The following is a 19,203-nucleotide window of genomic DNA, read 5'->3' as shown; positions in this document are numbered from 1 at the left end:
CATCACAAACCTAGTCTCTGGATCTGTGGCCTCCCAACAACATCAGCCAAAGTGGATCAAATTAAAGTACAATGTTTTTACAAAAAGGTAAGAGAATGAAAACAAAGACAGTTTTATACTATAAGAGAAACAAAAATCATTTTAAATGCTGATTAAATTTACTGTGAAAAATTAACTATAACTAAACAATAAGTGAAAAAATTAACCTGCCACCACAAAAAGGACTTAAAGGATCAATGTGTAATACATGGATTGATTGATTATCAGAAATTGAATATAGTATTTCATAAATATGTTGTCATTAAAGAGGAACATTTATTGGTGTTTCTATATTTTTAAATCACTCTGTACTGCTACTGCAGTCAGACGTGTTTTGAGCCTCTGAATTTCTACTCAGTCTCCATCGGCTCCTCTGTGTCCGACATGTCGTGGAAGTTTCTTTAACTTTGAGAGTTGCTAATTCTCAGAAATAACCACAAGTGTGATGAATCATCTCCGGTTTAATCACAGGCGCCCGGAGAGGAGCCTTTGCAGAATTCTCTGACTTACAGAATCAGGTTTATATATCTTTGTAAAAAGGGGTGGACTCATATTGGAAAAGACCCTACATGTTTGTTCAGGTGTCCTCTAGCTTCAGACCTCTACCAGCACTAAACAAATGGTTGGCAGTTATTTACAACCCTATACAAATATAAAACACTACCCCAATAACACAGACAAAAATACACACCAGAAAAGGGTTAAGTAAATATTCAAGTGACCTTTTCACCTGGTGTAAAACCCCCACATACATCACATCCTTCAGGATATTTTCTAGGTCGTGGTTTCCCTTTGCTGCCTCCTTAACTTTACTCAACAGCTCCTCATTTCCATTATCTCTCAGCTCAGTGACAAAGCTTTTAAATATATTGAGCAGAGGATGGGCTAACTCTATCACAGCCTCCATGTGTCCTGGAAGCTCATGGCCATATCCTCCAGAGTGCAAACCAAAAACTCTGCAATTAGCATCAAACACTGGGGAGCCAGAAGAGCCATGATACATGAAGGTCTTGTAGGTCACGACTTTATCTGCTTTTTTCCCACCCTCCACTATGTTTTTAATGGGATGAGTTTCGAAGTGCTGTTTGATTCCGAAGTATAGTAATGTGGGCCTGTCTTCGTCTTTGTACAAATCTAAATACTCTTCGACAGCCTCCTTCCTCTTCTCTTTCTCAATGACACATGTAGGATCAATTTTTTTCACACTTCCTCCTGGGTGTCCAATGACACAGGCTTCACCATTTGCAGGCACTGGACTGAATTTATTCAGGAGCCCTGGTGGCACATCGAATTGGTTCATTTGACACTGAGGTTTGAGCTCGAGAACGACATAATCTAGTTCTTTGTTTGTTAAACCAGCTACTGGACGCTGAACATCAAAGATGTTCCAGGTGCTGGGGTCAGGATCCTCACAGTTAAACACAGCAGTAACTGTTGTGTTTGCTATCCAACCATCTGTTTGAAATGCATCATGATATCGGAACAAGTGGGCGTTTGTCATGATGTAGTTATCGAACAGCACAAAGCCTGTGCCCTGTCTTCTGACAGACAAACACTTGACATGTAATCGACAAATGGACTTGCTGAGCTCCTTGACACTGGGAACGTCCCAATCTGGAAGATGCTCAGGCTGCAGGTTATCGATCTTCCTAATGTTGTCGCCGTTGAATGTCATTCTAAATGTTCTTTTTACACTGACTCGACCCTGCTGTATTTTATATACTGTTGTTGTGTCACACCTCCGAAACTGTTGTGGATCATTTCCACAGTCATCAACAATGTGCCTGTGTAGACGTGGGTCCTGCAGGAAATCAGAGTGAAAAAATATAAAAATACCATCCAGTCTGTACCTGCAGTGCATCTCAGTTTAGTGAAGTAAACAAACACTGATGCAAAGAATTCAGGTTTCATACATGTTTCATGAGGAAAGAAACTTATTGATCACATTTATGCAACAGAGTAACTGAATAAACTCTCAACTCTGAAAAAAGAATCTATTTTTAATTTGTTTTGTAATAACTAAAAAACCTTTTGTCTTGTTTATATGTCTTTGTGCTCATGGCAACTTTTTAAATACACACGTGACCAGTGTTGACCATGACCATGCTGCCATTGTTTTAAAAGCAAAACCACTGTGCTTCATATTTCCACCTCACCACAGGGGGCGCCAAAGAGGACGTTCTGGTGGTTTAGTTCAAATAAGAGATTCCATCATAATGAGACTAAACATAATGGAAACTTAATGGGTTTGTGTGTGAAAAGGTTTGTGACACATGAGCTCACCTGAGGAGCTGCAGCTCCACCTGGCTGTGAGTTCTCCATGCTGCTGTCAGGACTGTCCTGTTTAACACACACAGGTACATCTGGATAAGTTGGAATATGGTGGAAGACTTGACTCGTTTCAGTAGTTCAGTTCAGTTCAGTTAGTGAAACTCCTGTATTATATAGATACTGTCTACTCAGGCTGATATATTTCAAACATTTATTTCTTTGGATTGTGATGATTAAGGTGCACAGTCCATGAAAACCCCAAAAATCAGTATCTTAAATTTAGAATATTAGATAAGACCAATAAGAAACATTTTAATATAGAAATGTTGGCCTTCTGAAAGGAGTGTTCATATATATATGGACAGTAATATTATGGTTATTTAACCAGGTATTGGTACTTCTGGCAGTGTGGGCAGGTGCCAAGTCCTGGAAAATGAAATCAGCATCTCCATAAAGCTGGTCAGAAGAGGGAAACATGAAGTGCTCTGAAACTTCCTGGTAGATGGTTGTTCTGACCTTGGACTTGATAAATGGGCTCCCCCATTATCCTCACTAGTCTTAGTATGAATATTGGTCCCCGGTATCTGTCTCCCAAGCAGCACACCCTCTGTTACTGTTGTGTGTCTGACCGGAGCCAGCAGAACTCGCAAACTCAAAAATCCTACAGAAACTCCTGGAAGACCCTAACAGTTATAGGCGTCTCTTAAAATGTGAGAATTTCCCTAAATTAAGGGAAAGAGTCCATTGAGATTTTCGACCCAAATCCTATATGAGGTGTGTGGGTGAGCCTAACGCTTGTCAGTGTGTGTGCTGTAGTGGGAGTATTGTATCAGCTCACCTTAGGGGGCCTGCTGTGTTCTACTCAGAGAACCCTGGGTTTGGCTCGGCGGGAGGTGGCCAAGTAGAGAAAGTTTTAGTCTCTTAGATTCAATCAGGATAAAGTTTGAATTCCACACAGAGGAATGAAACGAGATTACATGTTCAAATTTAAAATACACACAAATTAGAATTTCAAAATCAAGTCAATTGATTCTATTACCAAATTAAAACGTTAAAAAAGGAATAAAATGGTTCAAATAGGAATAGGATTAAGTCATGATCAAAGATGGAAAGCAAAAACACAAAAACAAATGATTAAGATAAACTATAAAATAGTTAAATAAAGAAAACGCTTAGCTTACATCTTGTTTTGGAAAAAAGTCAAAATAATTTCTCAGAATGATCTTATCAAATAATAAATCTTCACGTTACCAAATAATAAAATGTGACTTTCAGCAAATAATTAAAAATGTGGATTTCTGTGAATAATTTTTGTAAAATCAAAATTAGAAGTTTCCTCAAAATTCAATTTAACTTATTATCAAAACAGGATATTTCAGTAAATACCAACTTCTGAAGTTCAGTAAATGAATCAAAAACACTCAAAAAAGGTTATAATAAAATTGCAGCAAATAAATCTACTATTAATGCTTTAAATGAATTCAAACATCTAAAATATCAGCATAAAATCTTTATTTAAAATTAACCAGTGAGCATCTAAAAATACTGAATAAAAAACAAAAATAAGTTTTCAAATTGCTTAGAAATAAGAAAAATGCAGTATAAAAATGAAAAATAAGCAAAAATTAAGTTAAAAGGAAGATACACTCAAAAATGCATCTTAAAGTAGAAATAATAAAAACTTTAAATGAATACCAAACATTGGAAATTATGTTAAAATTCAAATGAAAATTAACAATAGAATCAAATATTGACAAATTTAAACAATATAACAGCAGAATTGGGAAAAATCTTTTAAAACTGAAATGAAATCAGTTGCTGAATTATAACTGAGGTTTGTAAGAACATAGACAATGAGAAAATCTACAAGGTTTTTCAACAACTAATGATTTTCAGCCAATTCTACAAACTGTCCCAATAGTTTAGACTATTAAAATCTTGTAAGCTCTTACCAATCGATCTATCGTTCTTCTGGGCGAATCTTAGCAGGAGACTGACATCAGCATGGTCTGCAGCCGAGCTGAAGAAGACCTCAAGCTCTGAAGGGCTAGAGTTTTTGTTCCTACTTCACTGAGCCCTTTCTGAAGAAGTACGTGCTATGCTTCTCCGCTCCTCGTATTTCAAAAATAACAAGCGAGTAACTAACACCTCAGTGGGGGCGGCTGGTGTCAACTTGCAGAAAGCTGTTGCATTATTTTCACACCTTTTGCTTTGGGCCAGATGCTGCGACGTTTCTTGCACAACCGTTGTGACTAAACTTGAAGCTGATGCAGACGTTTCCTGTTTGTACCAACAGCAATTTTAGAACTAACTGTTGTCTGTTCAGCTCTGCCTTATTAAGTTTTTTAAAGAAACTCCTTATTAACTTATTCTTTTACTGACTCAATCCTATTATTGAGCCAGTCAGACTTTTCCTTCAACATGAACATCAGGGAGAACCTGGAATCATGAACAGCAGCACTGCCATTGTTCTCAAAGCAAAACCGCTGTGCCTCATATTTCCACCACTCCATCTATAACGCTGGTTCATTGCCCTGTTTCTGCCCTTCACACTTCTGATTGGCTGAACACACCTGATCCAGGTAATCAGGGCAGGGGTAGTTGGAAAACGAGCAGGACAGTGAGGACCAGGGTCGGGAACCAGTGTTTAGTCTGCAGGTGGGACATGTTGTGAGTCAGATGTAATAAAAATGATTGACAGGAAACAGATCAGAGTAAATAAATGAGTTTTAATATAAGAAAATTAAAAACAGAAGGCTCACAGTCTAATGTTGTTATCCGCCATCACAAACCTAGTCTCTGGATCTGTGGCCTCCCAACAACCTCCCAACAACATCAGCCAAAGTGGATCAATTTAAAGTACAAAGTTTTTACAGAAAGAGTAAAAACAAAGACAGTTTTATACAATAAGAGAAACAAAAATAATTTTAAATGCTGATTAAATTTACTGTGAAAAATTAACTATAACTAAACAATAAGTGAAAAAATTAACCTGCCACCACAAAAAGGACTTAAAGGATCAATGTGTAATACATGGATTGATTGATTATCAGAAATTGAATATAGTATTTCATAAATATGTTGTCATTAAAGAACATTTATTGGTGTTTCTATATATTTAAATCACTCTGTACTGCTACTACAGTCAGACGTGTTTTGAGCCTCTGAATTTCTACTCAGTCTCCATCGGCTCCTCTGTGTCCGACACCACATCCTTCAGGATATTTTCTAGGTATTGGTTTCCCTTTGCTGCCTCCTTAACTTTATTCAACAGATCCTCATTTCCATTATCTCTCAGCTCAGTGACAAAGCTTTTAAATATATTGAGCAGAGGATGGGCTAACTCTATCACACTCTCTGTGTGGCCTGGATGCCCATAGACAAATCCTGATGAGTGCAAACCAAAAACTCTGCAACTAGCATCAAACACTGGGGAGCCAGAAGATCCATGATACATGAGGGTGTTGTAGGTCACGACTTTGTCTGCTTCATTTCCCCCCATCATTATGTTTTCAATGCCCTGATCTTTGAGCTGCTGTCTGATTGACAAAAATGTGAACATAGTGTCTTTGTATGAATTTAAATAATTATTGACAGCCTCCTCCCTCTTCTCTTTCTCAATGATACAAGTAGGATCCATTTTTTTGACACTTCCTCCTGGGTGTCCAATAACACAGGCTTCACCATTTGGAGGCATCGGACTGAATTTATTCAGGAGCCCTGGTGGCACATTGATTTTCCTCTTTTTTGTTTTCTTGCTGATGTTCTGGCCCTGAGGGTTGAGCTTGAGAACGACATAATCTAGTTCTTTGTTTGCTAAACTAATTACTGAGGGCCGACCTTTAAAGAAGTTCCAGGTTCTTTCGTCAGGATTCTCACAATTAAACACAGCAGTAACTGTTGTGTTTGCTATCCAATCATCTGTCTGAAACACAGCATGATTTGTGAACAAGTGGGCGTTTGTCATGATGTAGTTATCAAACAGCACAAAGCCTGTGCCATGGACTGTGACAGATGAACATACGATACGTAATCGACAGATTGACCTGCTGAGATTTAGCAGCTTCCTGACTCTAAAAACTTCACTGAATGAAGCCTGGATCTTTCCAAAGTCTTCCTTCCTCAGATTCACTGCTTCCTGATAAGATTCACCAGGGAATCTACTCTCCATCCATTTTTTCAGACATTGAAACTGCTCACGCAGCAGGTTATAGATCTCCTCAGTGTTGTCACTGCCGTCTGTCTTTGTCAGTGCTGTTTTTACACTGACTGGACCCTGATTTATTTCATCTACTATTGTTTTTATGTCACACTTGCGCAACTGTTGGGAACAGTTTGAGCTTTCATGCTGTTCTTCATCGTCATCACTCGTATATTTAGGAAGACGTATCTTGAATTCTTTGTGATTGAGGTTGTCAACCACTTGTGTACAGTGAGTGAGGAGATTTTCAACCTCATTGTCAGACAGATGAAAGTTTCCAAGGTCATCAACAAAGCGACCGTCTCTTTTCAGAGCTGCCTCCACAGTCGTCCCCTTCTTTCCATAAACACACAGACACTTGAACTTTTTCACAATGTTGCTTCTAAAAAGCGTCTTAGTTTCAGTGTTTACCCCACCCTGTGTATCAATGTAGAAGACTGAGTATTGGTCTCTTGGATATATCATTTTGTCACAATGGTTTTCTCTCTCTTCTCTCTTTTCAATCTGTTCTGATCTACGTGATATGGTCAGACATTGATCTTCCTCGATACAAATACAAGGGAAATGTGTTGCAACAATATATTTCTTATCTGATTTACCCAGCTTAATGGTAATTTTTTCATCTGTGAACTTCATCTTCTTATACTCATCACATGATTTTATGGCCTCCAGCACAGTGCAGGGCTGCACACAGGTGAAGGTGTGTTCTGTGGATTTACTGGAATCAAACTTCACTGTGAAATGATGTCGATGTGGGTCCTGCAGGAAATCAGAGTGAAAAATAAAGATTATATGGCCTCATATAAAAATACAACCCAGTCTGTACCTGCAGTGCATCTCAGTTTACTGACCGTGTCATTTTCTTGCTTCACTTTGATGTTACAGTCTGAGTCAGTCTGCAAAGTGAGGAAAAGATTTAGGTTTCATGTTATGGTTAAAGTGACCAGCAGCTGTGTCTGCCTGCACTTGTCCTGACAAAGAGTTCATGTTGTTCCCCTGATCAGAAACTTATTGATCACATTTATGCAACAGCCAAATGTGTTTTGTTGAGAATAACTGAATAAACTATAAAGTCAAAAAACAAACTAGCTTTAATGTGTGTGGAATTATTAAGATTTTTTGTTTTACTGAAGTTATTTTTGTGCTTTTGTTAATGTGGCCCACCTCTAAATACACACAACTGTGGTGGTTTGGTTGTATTATGCAAGTAAAAATTCCAGATATTAATTATTTCAAAACAATTATAAATTATGAACATTAACATCAGTGGCAGCCCAGCCTGCCATCTTTTAGCTGCCATGTTGCTGTTCTGTGTGAAAGGTATGATGGGCAGACCAGTGTTGACCATGACCATCATGCAGCAGACTTAAAAAAAGAACATCCTGCCATTGTTTTAAAGGCAAAACCACAGTGCCTCATATTTCCTCCTCACCACAGGGGACGCCACAGAGGACGTTCTGTTGGTTTAGTTCAAATAAGAGATTCCATCATAATGAGAGTGAACATAATGGAAACTTAATGGGTTTGTGTGTGAAAAGGTTTGTGACACATGAGCTCACCTGAGGAGCTGTAGCTCCACCTGGCTGTGAGTTCTCCTTGTTACTGCCAGGACTGGCCTGTTTCGCGCACACACGCACGCGTGCGCACACACATACACACACACAAAGTTCCAACAACAGCTATAATGATTCCCATGTTAGAGCGATGGTCTTAGTTTATTACATATTATATTACACATTAAGGCTGAACAAGTGACCAAGGTCCAAATGATAAACACAGATTGCAGAACATTAAGTTGTTACTTACACTTCTCTTTGAGGATAAAAAGGACCTGATGTCTTGTGTGTTCTTTGTGTCCTTTGTGTTTTGCTTTTTTGGAGGCATGTTCCCCTGAAATAGAACCATAAAGTTAGCTCATGTTAAAATGACGAGTTTAATAAGCAAAGAACACAACTTATATATTCCGCCCTCAACTCAAATATAAGAACAGATTGATGTTTATTATATAACTTATAATCAAGTTTCACCCTGACATTAAAATGATTAAATATGACACATTAATATGTAAGCTGCAGTAAATAACATGTATTATACTGCTTTACTTGTAGAATATTTAGTTTCCAAATACACAACCTGTTAGTTCAACAGGATAAAAGCTGATTTTGCAGTTTTGTTCTAGAAAGTTCCCCGATGAGGAAACACACTCACCTCTGACTCACACACTCGACCCGCTTCTTCCTGCAAACAATCAGGTAACAGCTCAAAGCAATAACCGAACCAGCAGCCTTAAATAAACCTAGATGTTAGGAATCTACAACGGACATGGAATAATAGAGACCACAGCCTTAATGTTGGAGCAGCATGGCACACCAGAAACAAAACTTACTGATACCAGACATTATGGGTTAATGCTGAGCTAACGTCAAGACAAATAATTACAACAAACACTTAACCTACTGGCACTTTTAGAGACTTGAGCAACGTATTTTAAACTTTTATGACATATAATCAAACTTTTGTTAAAGTTCGATTATAAGTACAGACCCTTGAGTCAAAGCAACACAAGTCAACGTCAAACTATAGCTCGGATTTTCCTCTGGCTTTAAAAATAGTTTATATCCATATATGTTTTAATGTATTTATAAAATGAAGACCATGATGTAATGTCTTACCGTAACATGAACTGCCTGGCTCTGAAAGACCGGGCACTGTATTTCTGTCGGTATTTAAAGAGAAAATCCAGGAAGTGTTCACCCTGGGTGGGATTCTGTTACGTCGTTCCAGCCCCATCATTAACCCTTTTGACTCACACTGTTACAGCCTGTACAGCAGGTCACAGTATAGAGTGAATCTTCATTTCTAAAAACAAACAAATAACATTTGGACTTCACTAAAAATCTGAAGAAGAAAATATTAAAGTTCACCACTATGTTGTGATCACATCATCTCTGGACAGTCTGATCAGGTTTACAGATGTTTATTAATCAGCAGCAGCTTCGATCAGAAAACAATGTTTTTGATTTGGCAAAAGAAAATAACTGCAAACTGTTCAAGGATCTCATTAAACCTGTTCAGTCCAGTTTCTGAATTTTATTCTCCTCTACTCCAGTTTTTATCAGATTGGATCAGCTGCAGTGAAACCAAACCTACAAAACCAGCCCAGAAACACAACAGTGACGTATTAACTTCACCTGCTACAATATGTTGATATTCATCATCAACTTTAGCTACAAATTAAAATGCAACAACTTTTCAGATAAAACCTTAATAATAAAAGTTAAATGTAAACAGGCTACAGATGTTTTTAAATCAATGTGCAAAGAGCAGCAGCCTCCAAACCCAGATCAGGTCTGTGCTAATGGTGTCAACAGAACCAGCATCGAGCAGCATTGAGTTCAGCTACATTATAAAACTGCAATAAAATGCATTTTTACTGCAGCACAAAGCAAACAATAAAAATAACAGGCATAACAGAAACATTTCCAAATCAGACAGGTGTGAATACTGGAGATTTGTGTTTATGCTGGCAGAGTCCTCTCACAGAACAAGTCCTCCAGAAATAAAAGCCTTCCAAAAACAGCCTGAGGCAGTTCCTTTGCAGCACTGACCTCCACAGGTCACTGCCAAAGGCTTCTTTCCCTTCACATGACTCCACCTGCACGTACAGCGGCGTTCCTCAAGGCTCTATTCAAGGCCCAGGGAGAAGTTAATGCCGTGAACAATCCCAATGATGATTGGCTGCCAGGCCACCAGGTATCGGAGCCAGTCCAGCAGCTGCCCGTACAGGACGTGGGTCTTCTCCCAGCTGGAAAGAGTTGAAAGAATTAAGGAGAGTTTCTTGTCTTTTTGTGCTGAATTTAAGCTTCGTAGCCAGTGGGTCCAATGGATCAGAACAGGAAATCCTATGACTGTCTCAATTTTCCTTGATACAAAAGTCTGTTAATTTACTTATTACTCAACATCACAGGGAAAATGAAAGGATACGGGTTGTTCATCATCCTCTTCAAATCAACCTTCTCATTGCAGTAGGGACAGGTCTGCTTCTTACCCACGATGCACCAGCCCCGGATGCAGAACTCGTGGAATCTGGAACAAGGCGAGCTAAGGCAGAAAGACTTCAAATCCTCAGTAACGTCAAAACAGAGACCTGGATTCTCCAACCTCTAACACCTCTTACACTTTTCCACCAATCCTGTTTCTATAATTTAATTATTATATTAGACTTGACACTTCAGCTCAGCTGAGCACAAAGACTGGAAACAGGAGCAAAAAAAACAGACCAACCAACATCTCTAAAGCTGTCGTCTTTACTCTGCTTGTCTTCTTTATGTCATATACAGAAATCAACTGTGAGGGAGATAAGCAACGTTCAGGATACATGTGTCCACAGGAGAGCTGGTAGGTGTCCTCTATAAATCCTTCCTCCTCCACCTCCACCAGGATCTTCTGACCACACACTGCACAGATGTCATTGGTCAGACTCCTGCTGGGCATGCCCCCCTTGCTGTAGTACTAAACACAGACAAAAAACTTAAAAAAGTGAGGATTCGCAGGCAGGATCTGTAGTTTCGCTCAGATCATTTATGATGAAACTAAAAACAGGTGCATCTGGTTTGTGCAGATGTGACGGGCGCTAAAGATTTTAAAGTAGCTTTCCAAAAACAGATGAAAACAGTCCTACCCCGATCGTAGAAGCCATGTAGTCAGAGCAGATCTCAGCAAAGTCTCTGCCCATGACGCCATAGTAAAGACCATAAAACAACATGATGACTCCGACGTCCATAGAGTCCTCTGCCTTGATCCTGTACAGAAAACACAAGTCGTCTGTTAATACCAGGAATATTTAATGTCTTGGCAGCAAAGCTCATGTGGACTGGAATGAACTGTTTAATAATCGAGCGTCAGTAGCAAGTCACCTGAAGAAGACGTTGAACCCAAACATGGTGAACATGATGGCCAGGTAGCCGAGGACACCCACTGCATAACTTAGCTTGTAGATCAGCAGGAACCACTTGTAGACCATCCTAAACAAGACCAGAACATTATGATACTGTAACAAATATAGACATGAGGGGTGTTGAAGTTCATTATCCAGTGCCAGTTCATCAAATCTGTGTAAATCCAACTGATACCAAACCACCACTCAGGTTTTTCAAAGTCGTATTTATGTCCTGTTTTCTAGGATTCAGGTCCAGAGACCCGACCGTCCTCCTGCTAACCTCGGCGTCCTGCAGGACAGCGGCTTGCGAGTGGCCCTGAAGATGACGTAGCTGGTGACGACGGAGAACATGCCCCACATGGACAAGAACCTCCACCAGTACAGTTTGATGGTGAAGTAGAGGGGGACCACCCACATCTGGACCAGAGTGACGAGCTGAGGACGAGACACATGGGAGAATATTTACTGCTCACCAAAGAAATTTCTATTTCCCATGTTGAAAGTAAAACCTTCAGGGAGAACCCTGCAGCACTCACGTTGTAGGAGCGGTGGTGCCGCTGCTTCCACTGCACCAGGACTATCTGAGCCACCAGCAGGGTGGCGATGAGGATCAGCACCATCTCTGCGTGCATGGCCTCGTGACCCCTGTGCTTCACGTGCAGACGCTCATGCTGGACCCTGAGGGAGGACGGGGGACGAGAAAAGCACCATGGGACCATCTATCTGGGTGTTTTTCTTGTTTTTAAGGACTTGAGGTGGGACACAGCTGGTACTCACCTCCAGTTTTCTCTGTGAGTCATCTTCAGCAGGTCGTCCTGTAATCAGAGGGTCAGAGACAGAAATAGCAGCAGTGGGAGGTTTGTGGGTCTCACTGCACAGTCTAATGTGGGTCAATAGGAACCAGAGGCTGTGAGTGATGACAATATACGCTTTGTGTCGTTATTCTAATAAAATAAGATGTAGTTTCAGTTTCTGATAACCCCCCTGGACTTGCCACGTCCAAACACCAGCAGCCTGCTCGGCTAGTTAGCTAAGCAGCTAGCGACGCGTCAGCCGCCTGTGCCCAGTTTTACGATTTAAACATTAGAAATATCACAGTCATGTCTACGAACAGCTGGACTCGCTCCTTGCCCACGTACCTGCGGATGTACACCCTCCATCGTGTGCGTCCAACCCGCTCCCGGTGGAAGCTAAGCGGCTCACAGCTGCTGTTAGCGCCGGTTTGACAGCAGCCGCCCCGCTGACCGCGGCCACATGAGCCGCTGCTGCGACGCGTCAACGCGGCCGCCATCTTGGTACAGGGACGCGCGTGTTTGAAGGAAGGTGCACCCACAACTAAGTCAGGGAAAACTGGTCACGGTGCCGTGTTAAATTAAAAGTACACTTCATCTTTGGCAGATCGTTTCTGCCAGTTTGTCTATAATATAATATTTAAGACGCACAACGACCTGCAGCTTAAAATAAGTTTTTCTTTTTACTGGACATTAAAATCATTTTGTATATAACTGAAAATAAAGAATGAACAATACATACAGATTAGTAGGGTCCACTTTTTAACAACACCCTGTTCTCAGACCCACAAATTAAAAAACAAGGAAGAAAAATAAAATAAGCAGCTTGTAATGAAAGAAACCACAAGTCAATCCAAGTCGTTAATGGGTCTTTATTTCTTGGTTTAAAACCAAAATAAATACAGATCTCACTGAAGAAACACTGTGGCAGTGAAGACAAACTGATGCACTGCAGCCTCCTGACTGAACAACCTGTTGAAAGAAAAACAAAACAAGCTCAGACAAATGTTTTGAGCAGTCGGTCAACAAACACTTAGAACTGAACTCGCTCAGACATCCAAGGAAGGTTTGGACCGTCTCAGGTCTGTAGACCTCAGGTGGAAACTACGAATGGCAGGAAAACCATCATCACAGCGACGAGCACCAAGCAGGACTAAAGGGTTTTTTTAACTCACCTCCTGTCTTCCTGAGGGCTGGTCTTCACTGCTGCTGTTGGACGTCACATGACATCAACATGTTCACCCTGAAACAAAGGAGACGACGTTAGACCTGAAAGCAGAGACATTTACAGACCAGGTACAGAGGACCACAGTTCGCTCAGACATCCAAGGAAGGTTTGGACCGTCTCAGGTCTGCAGACCTCAGGTGGAAACTACGAATGGCAGGAAAACCATCATCACAGCGACGAGCAGCTGTGTGAACATTACAGTCAAATATAGGGTAAAACAAACATACCTGTCAAAAACCAGGAGTGTTGATGCTCCTTGGACTGGACTGACTTTAAGGTTCACCCTGTGGGAGACATTTAAACCAGTTACTGATTAAAGCTCAAGAGACAAAACTGATGTTTGTCACTTCGTTAGGTTCGCTCAGACATCCAAGGAAGGTTTGGACCGTCTCAGGTCTGTAGACCTCAGGTGGAAACTACGAATGGCAGGAAAACCATCATCACAGCGAACTGTGGTCAACATGTGAAAATAAAATTTAAAAAAATGTGACAAACACAAACCTGTGGACTCGATCATGATGAACACGCCTCCATCTGACCCTGTGGTTTCTCAGCCAGCCTGAAAGTGAACAAGACGTCTGATTAATTATTATGGCACAGAGACAAAATCATATTTATCCTCTTCAGTCGCTCAGACATCCAAGGAAGGTTGGGACCGTCTCAGGTCTGTAGACCTCAGGTGGAAACTACGAATGGCAGGAAAACCATCATCACAGCGACGAGCACCAAGCAGGACTAAAAGGTTTTTTAACTCACCTCCTGTCTTCATGAGGGCTGGTCTTCACTGCTGCTGTTGGACGTCACATGACATCAATGTGTTCACCCTGAAACAAAGGAGACGACGTTAGACCTGAAAGCAGAGACATTTACAGACCAGGTACAGAGGACCACAGTTCGCTCAGACATCCAAGGAAGGTTTGGACCGTCACTGGTCTGTAGACCTCAGGTGGAAACTACGAATGGCAGGAAAACCATCATCACAGCGAACTGTGGTCAACAGGTGAAAACATCAAGGACGAGCTCTTGATATTGACCCAGGAGAAATGAGGTTTCGAGATAAAAGTAAACCACACACCAACTTATAACTCAGACCATTAGCTCCCCTCCTGGACAAGTCTCCCAAAAAATTATTTTAACATCCTTGTGAAATTTACTTGATAAATTAAAAAAAAAAAAATGTGTTGACACACAAACACAAACCTGTGGACTCGATCATGACGAACACGCCTCCATCTGACCCTGTGGTTTCTCAGCCAGCCTGAAAGTGAACAAGACGTCAGATTAATTATTATGGCACAGAGACAAAATCATATGTATTCCCTTCAGTCGCTCAGACATCCAAGGAAGGTTTGGACCGTCTCAGGTCTGTAGACCTCAGGTGGAAACTACGAATGGCAGGAAAACCATCATCACAGCGACGAGCACCAAGCAGGACTAAAAGGTTTTTTTAACTCACCTCCTGTCTTCATGAGGGCTGGTCTTCACTGCTGCTGTTGGACGTCACATGACATCAATGTGTTCACCCTGAAACAAAGGAGACGACGTTAGACCTGAAAGCAGAGACACAGTTACAGACCAGGTACAGAGGACCACAGTTCGCTCAGACATCCAAGGAAGGTTTGGACCGTCACTGGTCTGTAGACCTCAGGTGGAAACTACGAATGGCAGGAAAACCATCATCACAGCGAACTGTGGCCAACAGGTGAAAACTTAATGCTCAACAGTTTTAATAAACCACATATTTGTATGGACTCAGAATCAACTAATCATGGATTCATTTTTTTGAAGCTCACCGGTCCACAGGTTCAGGGACATCATCGCCCATTCTGTCCCGACACACCTGAGCAGATTCTCTACGGTGGCCCTGAAGGTCATTCTCAATCCTGGGAAATACAGAAAACATATGATCAGTCAGAACCTGTTTTATTACCAAGTACATCAGTGAATCTGACTGTTGGAACAAGAGAAACAGAAGAACAGGTTAAGAGAATCAGACCAGCAGCTCATAAACCACCAGGACAGTGTTTTAAACATATTGTCTCTTTATTAGAAGCTAATGCACAGCTCGTGATGGTAAAAGCAGGTTTGGGAGTTTGACGCAGCTGCGGGCAGATGTTGGCCTGCACCACGTGGCAGGTTGTTAGAAATAAAACACTGTTCATTTTCTGATTTTTCCATATTTGGTCTTTTCAAATGAAGGTTTTGTGGTTTTCATGATCCCAAACACACGGTCGGTGCTAAAGCCACTTTCTAGTTTAACACGTGGACCTGGTGTGTTGAGTTTGTGTCCGAGCTGCTGTGGAACAACATTCATCTCCAAATAAACAGCAAACAACACGAAATAAACAACCAGCAGTGATGTCTGAGTACAACGTGGGGAAAAGCTGATCGACTTCCCGACACCGCCACAATCTACGACCATCCGTAAAATAAACTCATCATCTAAGGTGAAAATGGCCAAACGACACGTCCCCACACTGTGACCAACAAATACACGTTAACATTTCAGGGTTAGACTCAAAATAAAACACGTTTTACCTTCAGAACAACAACAGCTCCGACTCACCCTGCAGCTTCGACTCAAATGACTCAAAGACTTCCGCCAGTTCTTCTTCTTTGTATTTCAACATCGCGGCTGGTGACGTGTTTCCGCCGCCGACTGTTGGACCGGAATAAAACCGTAAACACATTATTTTATAGTAACATTTATTTTTACAGTAACATATCTTAGTAATGTCCACTGACAATGTGCTATTTGTGTTTATTTATAGGATTTTATGTTAAATATTTATTGTATTTAAAAATGATTAATAATCTTAGTAAAGCTGTGGATATATTCATTTTTTAAATAAATTATAGTAAAAATAAATAAATATACATAAACCCAATAATCGTTTTTATTATTTATATATTGTTTTGAAGATTTAAATTAATTAAACAAAATAAAAAACAATATTTTGATATATATCTAAATAAATATAGATATATATATAAACTAACCCTAAAAATTTATTTAAACCTGATTTATGACAAAATACACAATTGTACAATTAACTGTACTCTTTATCTTACAACTTTATTAAGAACAAATATTTCATACATGTAAAATTAATTATTTTGAGTTAAAACCTGTGAGGGGAGAGAGACCTTGTGATAAACAGAGAGAGAGAGAATCCCAGCTCACTCTTTTAGTTAAATGACAGACAGTTCAGCCAATCACCTCTGCCCCCTTCTAAACACTCCTGCTCCTGATTGGTGGATGCTACAGTGAGACAGTACAGATGCCCCGCCCTACAGAATGGGTCCTGCTGCTGCAAGCTGCTGGTGTTGCCGTGACGATGATATCCTCCCCCCCACCCACACACACACACACACACACAGATATACACATATACACACACACATACGCACACACCAGAGAAGAGAGGGAGCAAACAAGACGCTATCATGATGCGATGGCTTCAGGCTGGAAAAGCAACACACTCACTGCCTGCGTCTTAGGAAAACATGGTGAGTGCTGGCTTTCTGGTTTTGGGATGTGAGGATGGAGGGATGGGTGGATGGACTGATGGAGGGATGGGCGGATGGAGGCAGTGATGGAGGAATGTCTGGGGATGACAGCAGCATCTGTAACCTGCTGTGTTTTCCTGAGCGAGGGATGAGGAGGGAGGAAAGGAGGATGGACAGAGAGCAGGATGAACCAGGGTGGAGGATGAATGAATGAACGCAGGCACAGTCTGATCCACATCAGCTTTACAGCAAATACAAGTGCGTGTGTGTTTGTGTGCTATCAGGCCTATAGTAAGCACGTTAGCATCCTGAGGGCTAACGGTAACAGGAGCTTCGTCACGTCTGTGCACAGAAATTGATCCTGTCTGACTGTGGCAGTTTTCTGTATGAACTGAGAACAGGGCACAGGCCCACAGAGCCCAGGGGTCAGGGGCCATCAGGGCCCCAGGATCAGGATGTTTAATATTTCCCACTGGAGGGTCACATAAAGACACACAAACAACCACAGAGACAAAGAAAACTGATAAGATACTTAGGACTCAGAGACCAACAGATGCAAAACAGTGAGACAGACACAAAAATGACCGCACACACAAAACACAACAAAATGACATAAAAATGGTAAATAAGGATGGAGACGACTACAATGTCACACAAAACAACCAGAGAGATGCAAAAACAACTACCCAGCGATACAATATGAGTAAAGACACGCAAACGACCACTAACTGATGCAAAACAGTGATGAAGACACATATGACCACAAAGAGAAGAAAATGACTACACAAAACAACCAGAGACACACACAAAGACACAAATATACACAAGGGTTGGGAAAGTGAGTACATGAAAAAAAAAACTAAGAATAGATGCAAATGTGCATGAAGAGACTAAAGGGGATTAGTAAGAAATGCACAATGAGTAGGAAGAGACAGAAACGAGCAGAGACTGGGATAAGAAGAAGTGCAAAGACTGTACAGACACAAAAAGGGTTATAAAGGAGACACAAACTGCAAATGTGCAGTAAGAGACTCAAAAAGATGCAAAATGACCATGAAGACAACAGACAACATGAAAAAAGACAGACAGACAGACACGTGGACAAGCTTTGCTCTTTGCTCTATAGGCTGAATATTGGAAGACGTTCTGATAAAGTCGCTTTAATTTTACCTGAACACTTTATTCTTATTTCTTTGAAAGTTGTTATGTTCACCAGCCAGTGTCTGCTTGTTGTTGAACCCAAATATTACACAACCGTTATAGAAAATAGTTATAAATTAGCTGGAAACTGCAGGGACACAGGTGAGGGAGTGGGCGGGAGACCTGTGGGAGGAACGAGTGATTAAACAGAAACAGAAAGAGGAGTGACCATGAATTTTTCCCACGGGAGTATGGAGAGAAGAGGAGGTCAGATTACCAGGGTGCTGGGTGTTTTTCTGTGAATGTGGGCACACACAGCAGATTCACTGATAACCTCTCTAGAATCCAGTGTCGGCCTCAACCTGCAGCCGCTGCACAACTCAAACGAACTTTTGCTGCATGTCGCCTTTTTTTGAAAGGGTGATAATGAAACGGAGTCTGGTCTGTGCAGGCAAGATGACGTAAGTAGGTTTCCAATTAACTAAGTCTGTTTCAGTCCTCGTATTAGAAACACAGCAGGATGTTTAAACCACTTTTCAACAGGTAATCCATGAAAGTGTGAAATAAGGTGCAGCTACAGGATGAAACAGGAAATAGCAGCAGGTTTGTGGATGTTTTCCATCAGATAATGTTTCCTCTGTCTCCACCTCGTGTTCTTTCCATCATTATTCATATTTTTGGTCTTCGGGTGGACTGGACCATGTTAGAGCCATGTTTGTTACTGGTATTTTCAGTCTCACCATCTCTGCACAAACAGGAATTTATTCTCTGTGCAAGACAGAAGGAAAGAAAGACTCTGGTTGTCTGTCACTCAGTGACAGTTACAGACAGTCACCACACGGTCACGAGACGCAAACACAGAAACACACCCTGCAGACTCTGTCGCCCATAATCCTTTGCAGCATTTCACTGCAGAGAATTAAAGTGTGTGTGTGTCTGTGTGTAAAATGTCCTTAATTCTGCAGAAAGACCGAAAAAAGAAGGATGAGATATCATGTGTGCGTTTGCGTTTTATGTCAGGCAGGTTGTGGATGTTTTTGGGGGGAGGTGTTAAAACAGGATTATGTACAAGATCACAGGACAC

The 19,203-nt window shown here is 40.9% G+C and overlaps 3 protein-coding genes, 1 long non-coding RNA gene and 7 other non-coding genes across 13 annotated transcripts; all 11 read right to left on the bottom strand.

The window, feature by feature from the left end:
* Positions 1 to 346: 346 nt before the first annotated feature.
* On the bottom strand, positions 347 to 4,409 carry LOC113139739 (protein FAM111A-like). The gene is made up of 4 exons (XM_026323211.2): positions 4,263 to 4,409; positions 3,149 to 3,230; positions 2,323 to 2,379; positions 347 to 1,840 (listed from the first exon to the last, which is right to left on the bottom strand). The coding sequence occupies exons 3-4, from the start codon at positions 2,359 to 2,361 to the stop codon at positions 674 to 676; spliced, it is 1,206 nt and encodes a 401-aa protein (XP_026178996.1). The 5' UTR covers positions 2,362 to 2,379; positions 3,149 to 3,230; positions 4,263 to 4,409; the 3' UTR covers positions 347 to 673.
* Positions 4,410 to 5,019: 610 nt separating this feature from the next.
* Positions 5,020 to 9,309, bottom strand: LOC113139345 (protein FAM111A-like). Of its 2 annotated transcripts, none has more exons than XM_026322498.1 (6): positions 9,184 to 9,309; positions 8,720 to 8,749; positions 8,318 to 8,401; positions 8,071 to 8,127; positions 7,363 to 7,407; positions 5,020 to 7,270 (listed from the first exon to the last, which is right to left on the bottom strand). In XM_026322498.1, the coding sequence occupies exons 3-6, from the start codon at positions 8,393 to 8,395 to the stop codon at positions 5,483 to 5,485; spliced, it is 1,968 nt and encodes a 655-aa protein (XP_026178283.1). In that variant the 5' UTR covers positions 8,396 to 8,401; positions 8,720 to 8,749; positions 9,184 to 9,309; the 3' UTR covers positions 5,020 to 5,482. The 2 variants fall into 2 exon arrangements, with proteins under 2 accessions (XP_026178283.1, XP_026178275.1); XM_026322490.1 differs by having other exon boundaries at positions 8,720 to 8,822; positions 9,184 to 9,303.
* Positions 9,310 to 9,586: 277 nt separating this feature from the next.
* rnf175 (ring finger protein 175) lies at positions 9,587 to 12,713 on the bottom strand. The gene is made up of 9 exons (XM_026323820.1): positions 12,590 to 12,713; positions 12,228 to 12,265; positions 11,987 to 12,128; positions 11,731 to 11,885; positions 11,428 to 11,535; positions 11,193 to 11,313; positions 10,890 to 11,023; positions 10,496 to 10,597; positions 9,587 to 10,316 (listed from the first exon to the last, which is right to left on the bottom strand). Exons 1-9 carry the CDS (start codon positions 12,608 to 12,610, stop codon positions 10,196 to 10,198), a joined length of 942 nt encoding a protein of 313 aa, XP_026179605.1. The 5' UTR covers positions 12,611 to 12,713; the 3' UTR covers positions 9,587 to 10,195.
* A 380-nt stretch (positions 12,714 to 13,093) lies between these two features.
* Positions 13,094 to 16,077, bottom strand: LOC113141822 (uncharacterized). Of its 2 annotated transcripts, XR_003296826.1 has the most exons (9): positions 16,008 to 16,077; positions 15,263 to 15,352; positions 14,926 to 14,993; positions 14,670 to 14,727; positions 14,226 to 14,293; positions 13,971 to 14,028; positions 13,697 to 13,753; positions 13,417 to 13,484; positions 13,094 to 13,213 (listed from the first exon to the last, which is right to left on the bottom strand). It is a non-coding gene; the product is annotated as an uncharacterized LOC113141822 (long non-coding RNA). The 2 variants fall into 2 exon arrangements; XR_003296825.1 differs by lacking the exon at positions 13,697 to 13,753.
* Positions 13,287 to 13,378, bottom strand: LOC113125793 (small nucleolar RNA SNORD14). Its single transcript, XR_003295206.1, has one exon. It is a non-coding gene; the product is annotated as a small nucleolar RNA SNORD14 (small nucleolar RNA).
* Positions 13,555 to 13,646, bottom strand: LOC113125790 (small nucleolar RNA SNORD14). Its single transcript, XR_003295203.1, has one exon. It is a non-coding gene; the product is annotated as a small nucleolar RNA SNORD14 (small nucleolar RNA).
* LOC113125792 (small nucleolar RNA SNORD14) lies at positions 13,827 to 13,918 on the bottom strand. The gene has a single exon (XR_003295205.1). It is a non-coding gene; the product is annotated as a small nucleolar RNA SNORD14 (small nucleolar RNA).
* On the bottom strand, positions 14,097 to 14,188 carry LOC113125797 (small nucleolar RNA SNORD14). The gene has a single exon (XR_003295209.1). It is a non-coding gene; the product is annotated as a small nucleolar RNA SNORD14 (small nucleolar RNA).
* LOC113125796 (small nucleolar RNA SNORD14) lies at positions 14,364 to 14,455 on the bottom strand. Its single transcript, XR_003295208.1, has one exon. It is a non-coding gene; the product is annotated as a small nucleolar RNA SNORD14 (small nucleolar RNA).
* LOC113125791 (small nucleolar RNA SNORD14) lies at positions 14,796 to 14,887 on the bottom strand. The gene has a single exon (XR_003295204.1). It is a non-coding gene; the product is annotated as a small nucleolar RNA SNORD14 (small nucleolar RNA).
* On the bottom strand, positions 15,066 to 15,157 carry LOC113125794 (small nucleolar RNA SNORD14). Its single transcript, XR_003295207.1, has one exon. It is a non-coding gene; the product is annotated as a small nucleolar RNA SNORD14 (small nucleolar RNA).
* Positions 16,078 to 19,203: the final 3,126 nt, after the last annotated feature.

This window comes from Mastacembelus armatus, chromosome 18 (assembly GCF_900324485.2).
Source record: "Mastacembelus armatus chromosome 18, fMasArm1.2, whole genome shotgun sequence".
Lineage (NCBI taxonomy): Eukaryota > Metazoa > Chordata > Actinopteri > Synbranchiformes > Mastacembelidae > Mastacembelus > Mastacembelus armatus.
Note: the sequence above shows the minus strand (reverse complement) of the source record. Positions and strands in the feature narration are given on the sequence as shown.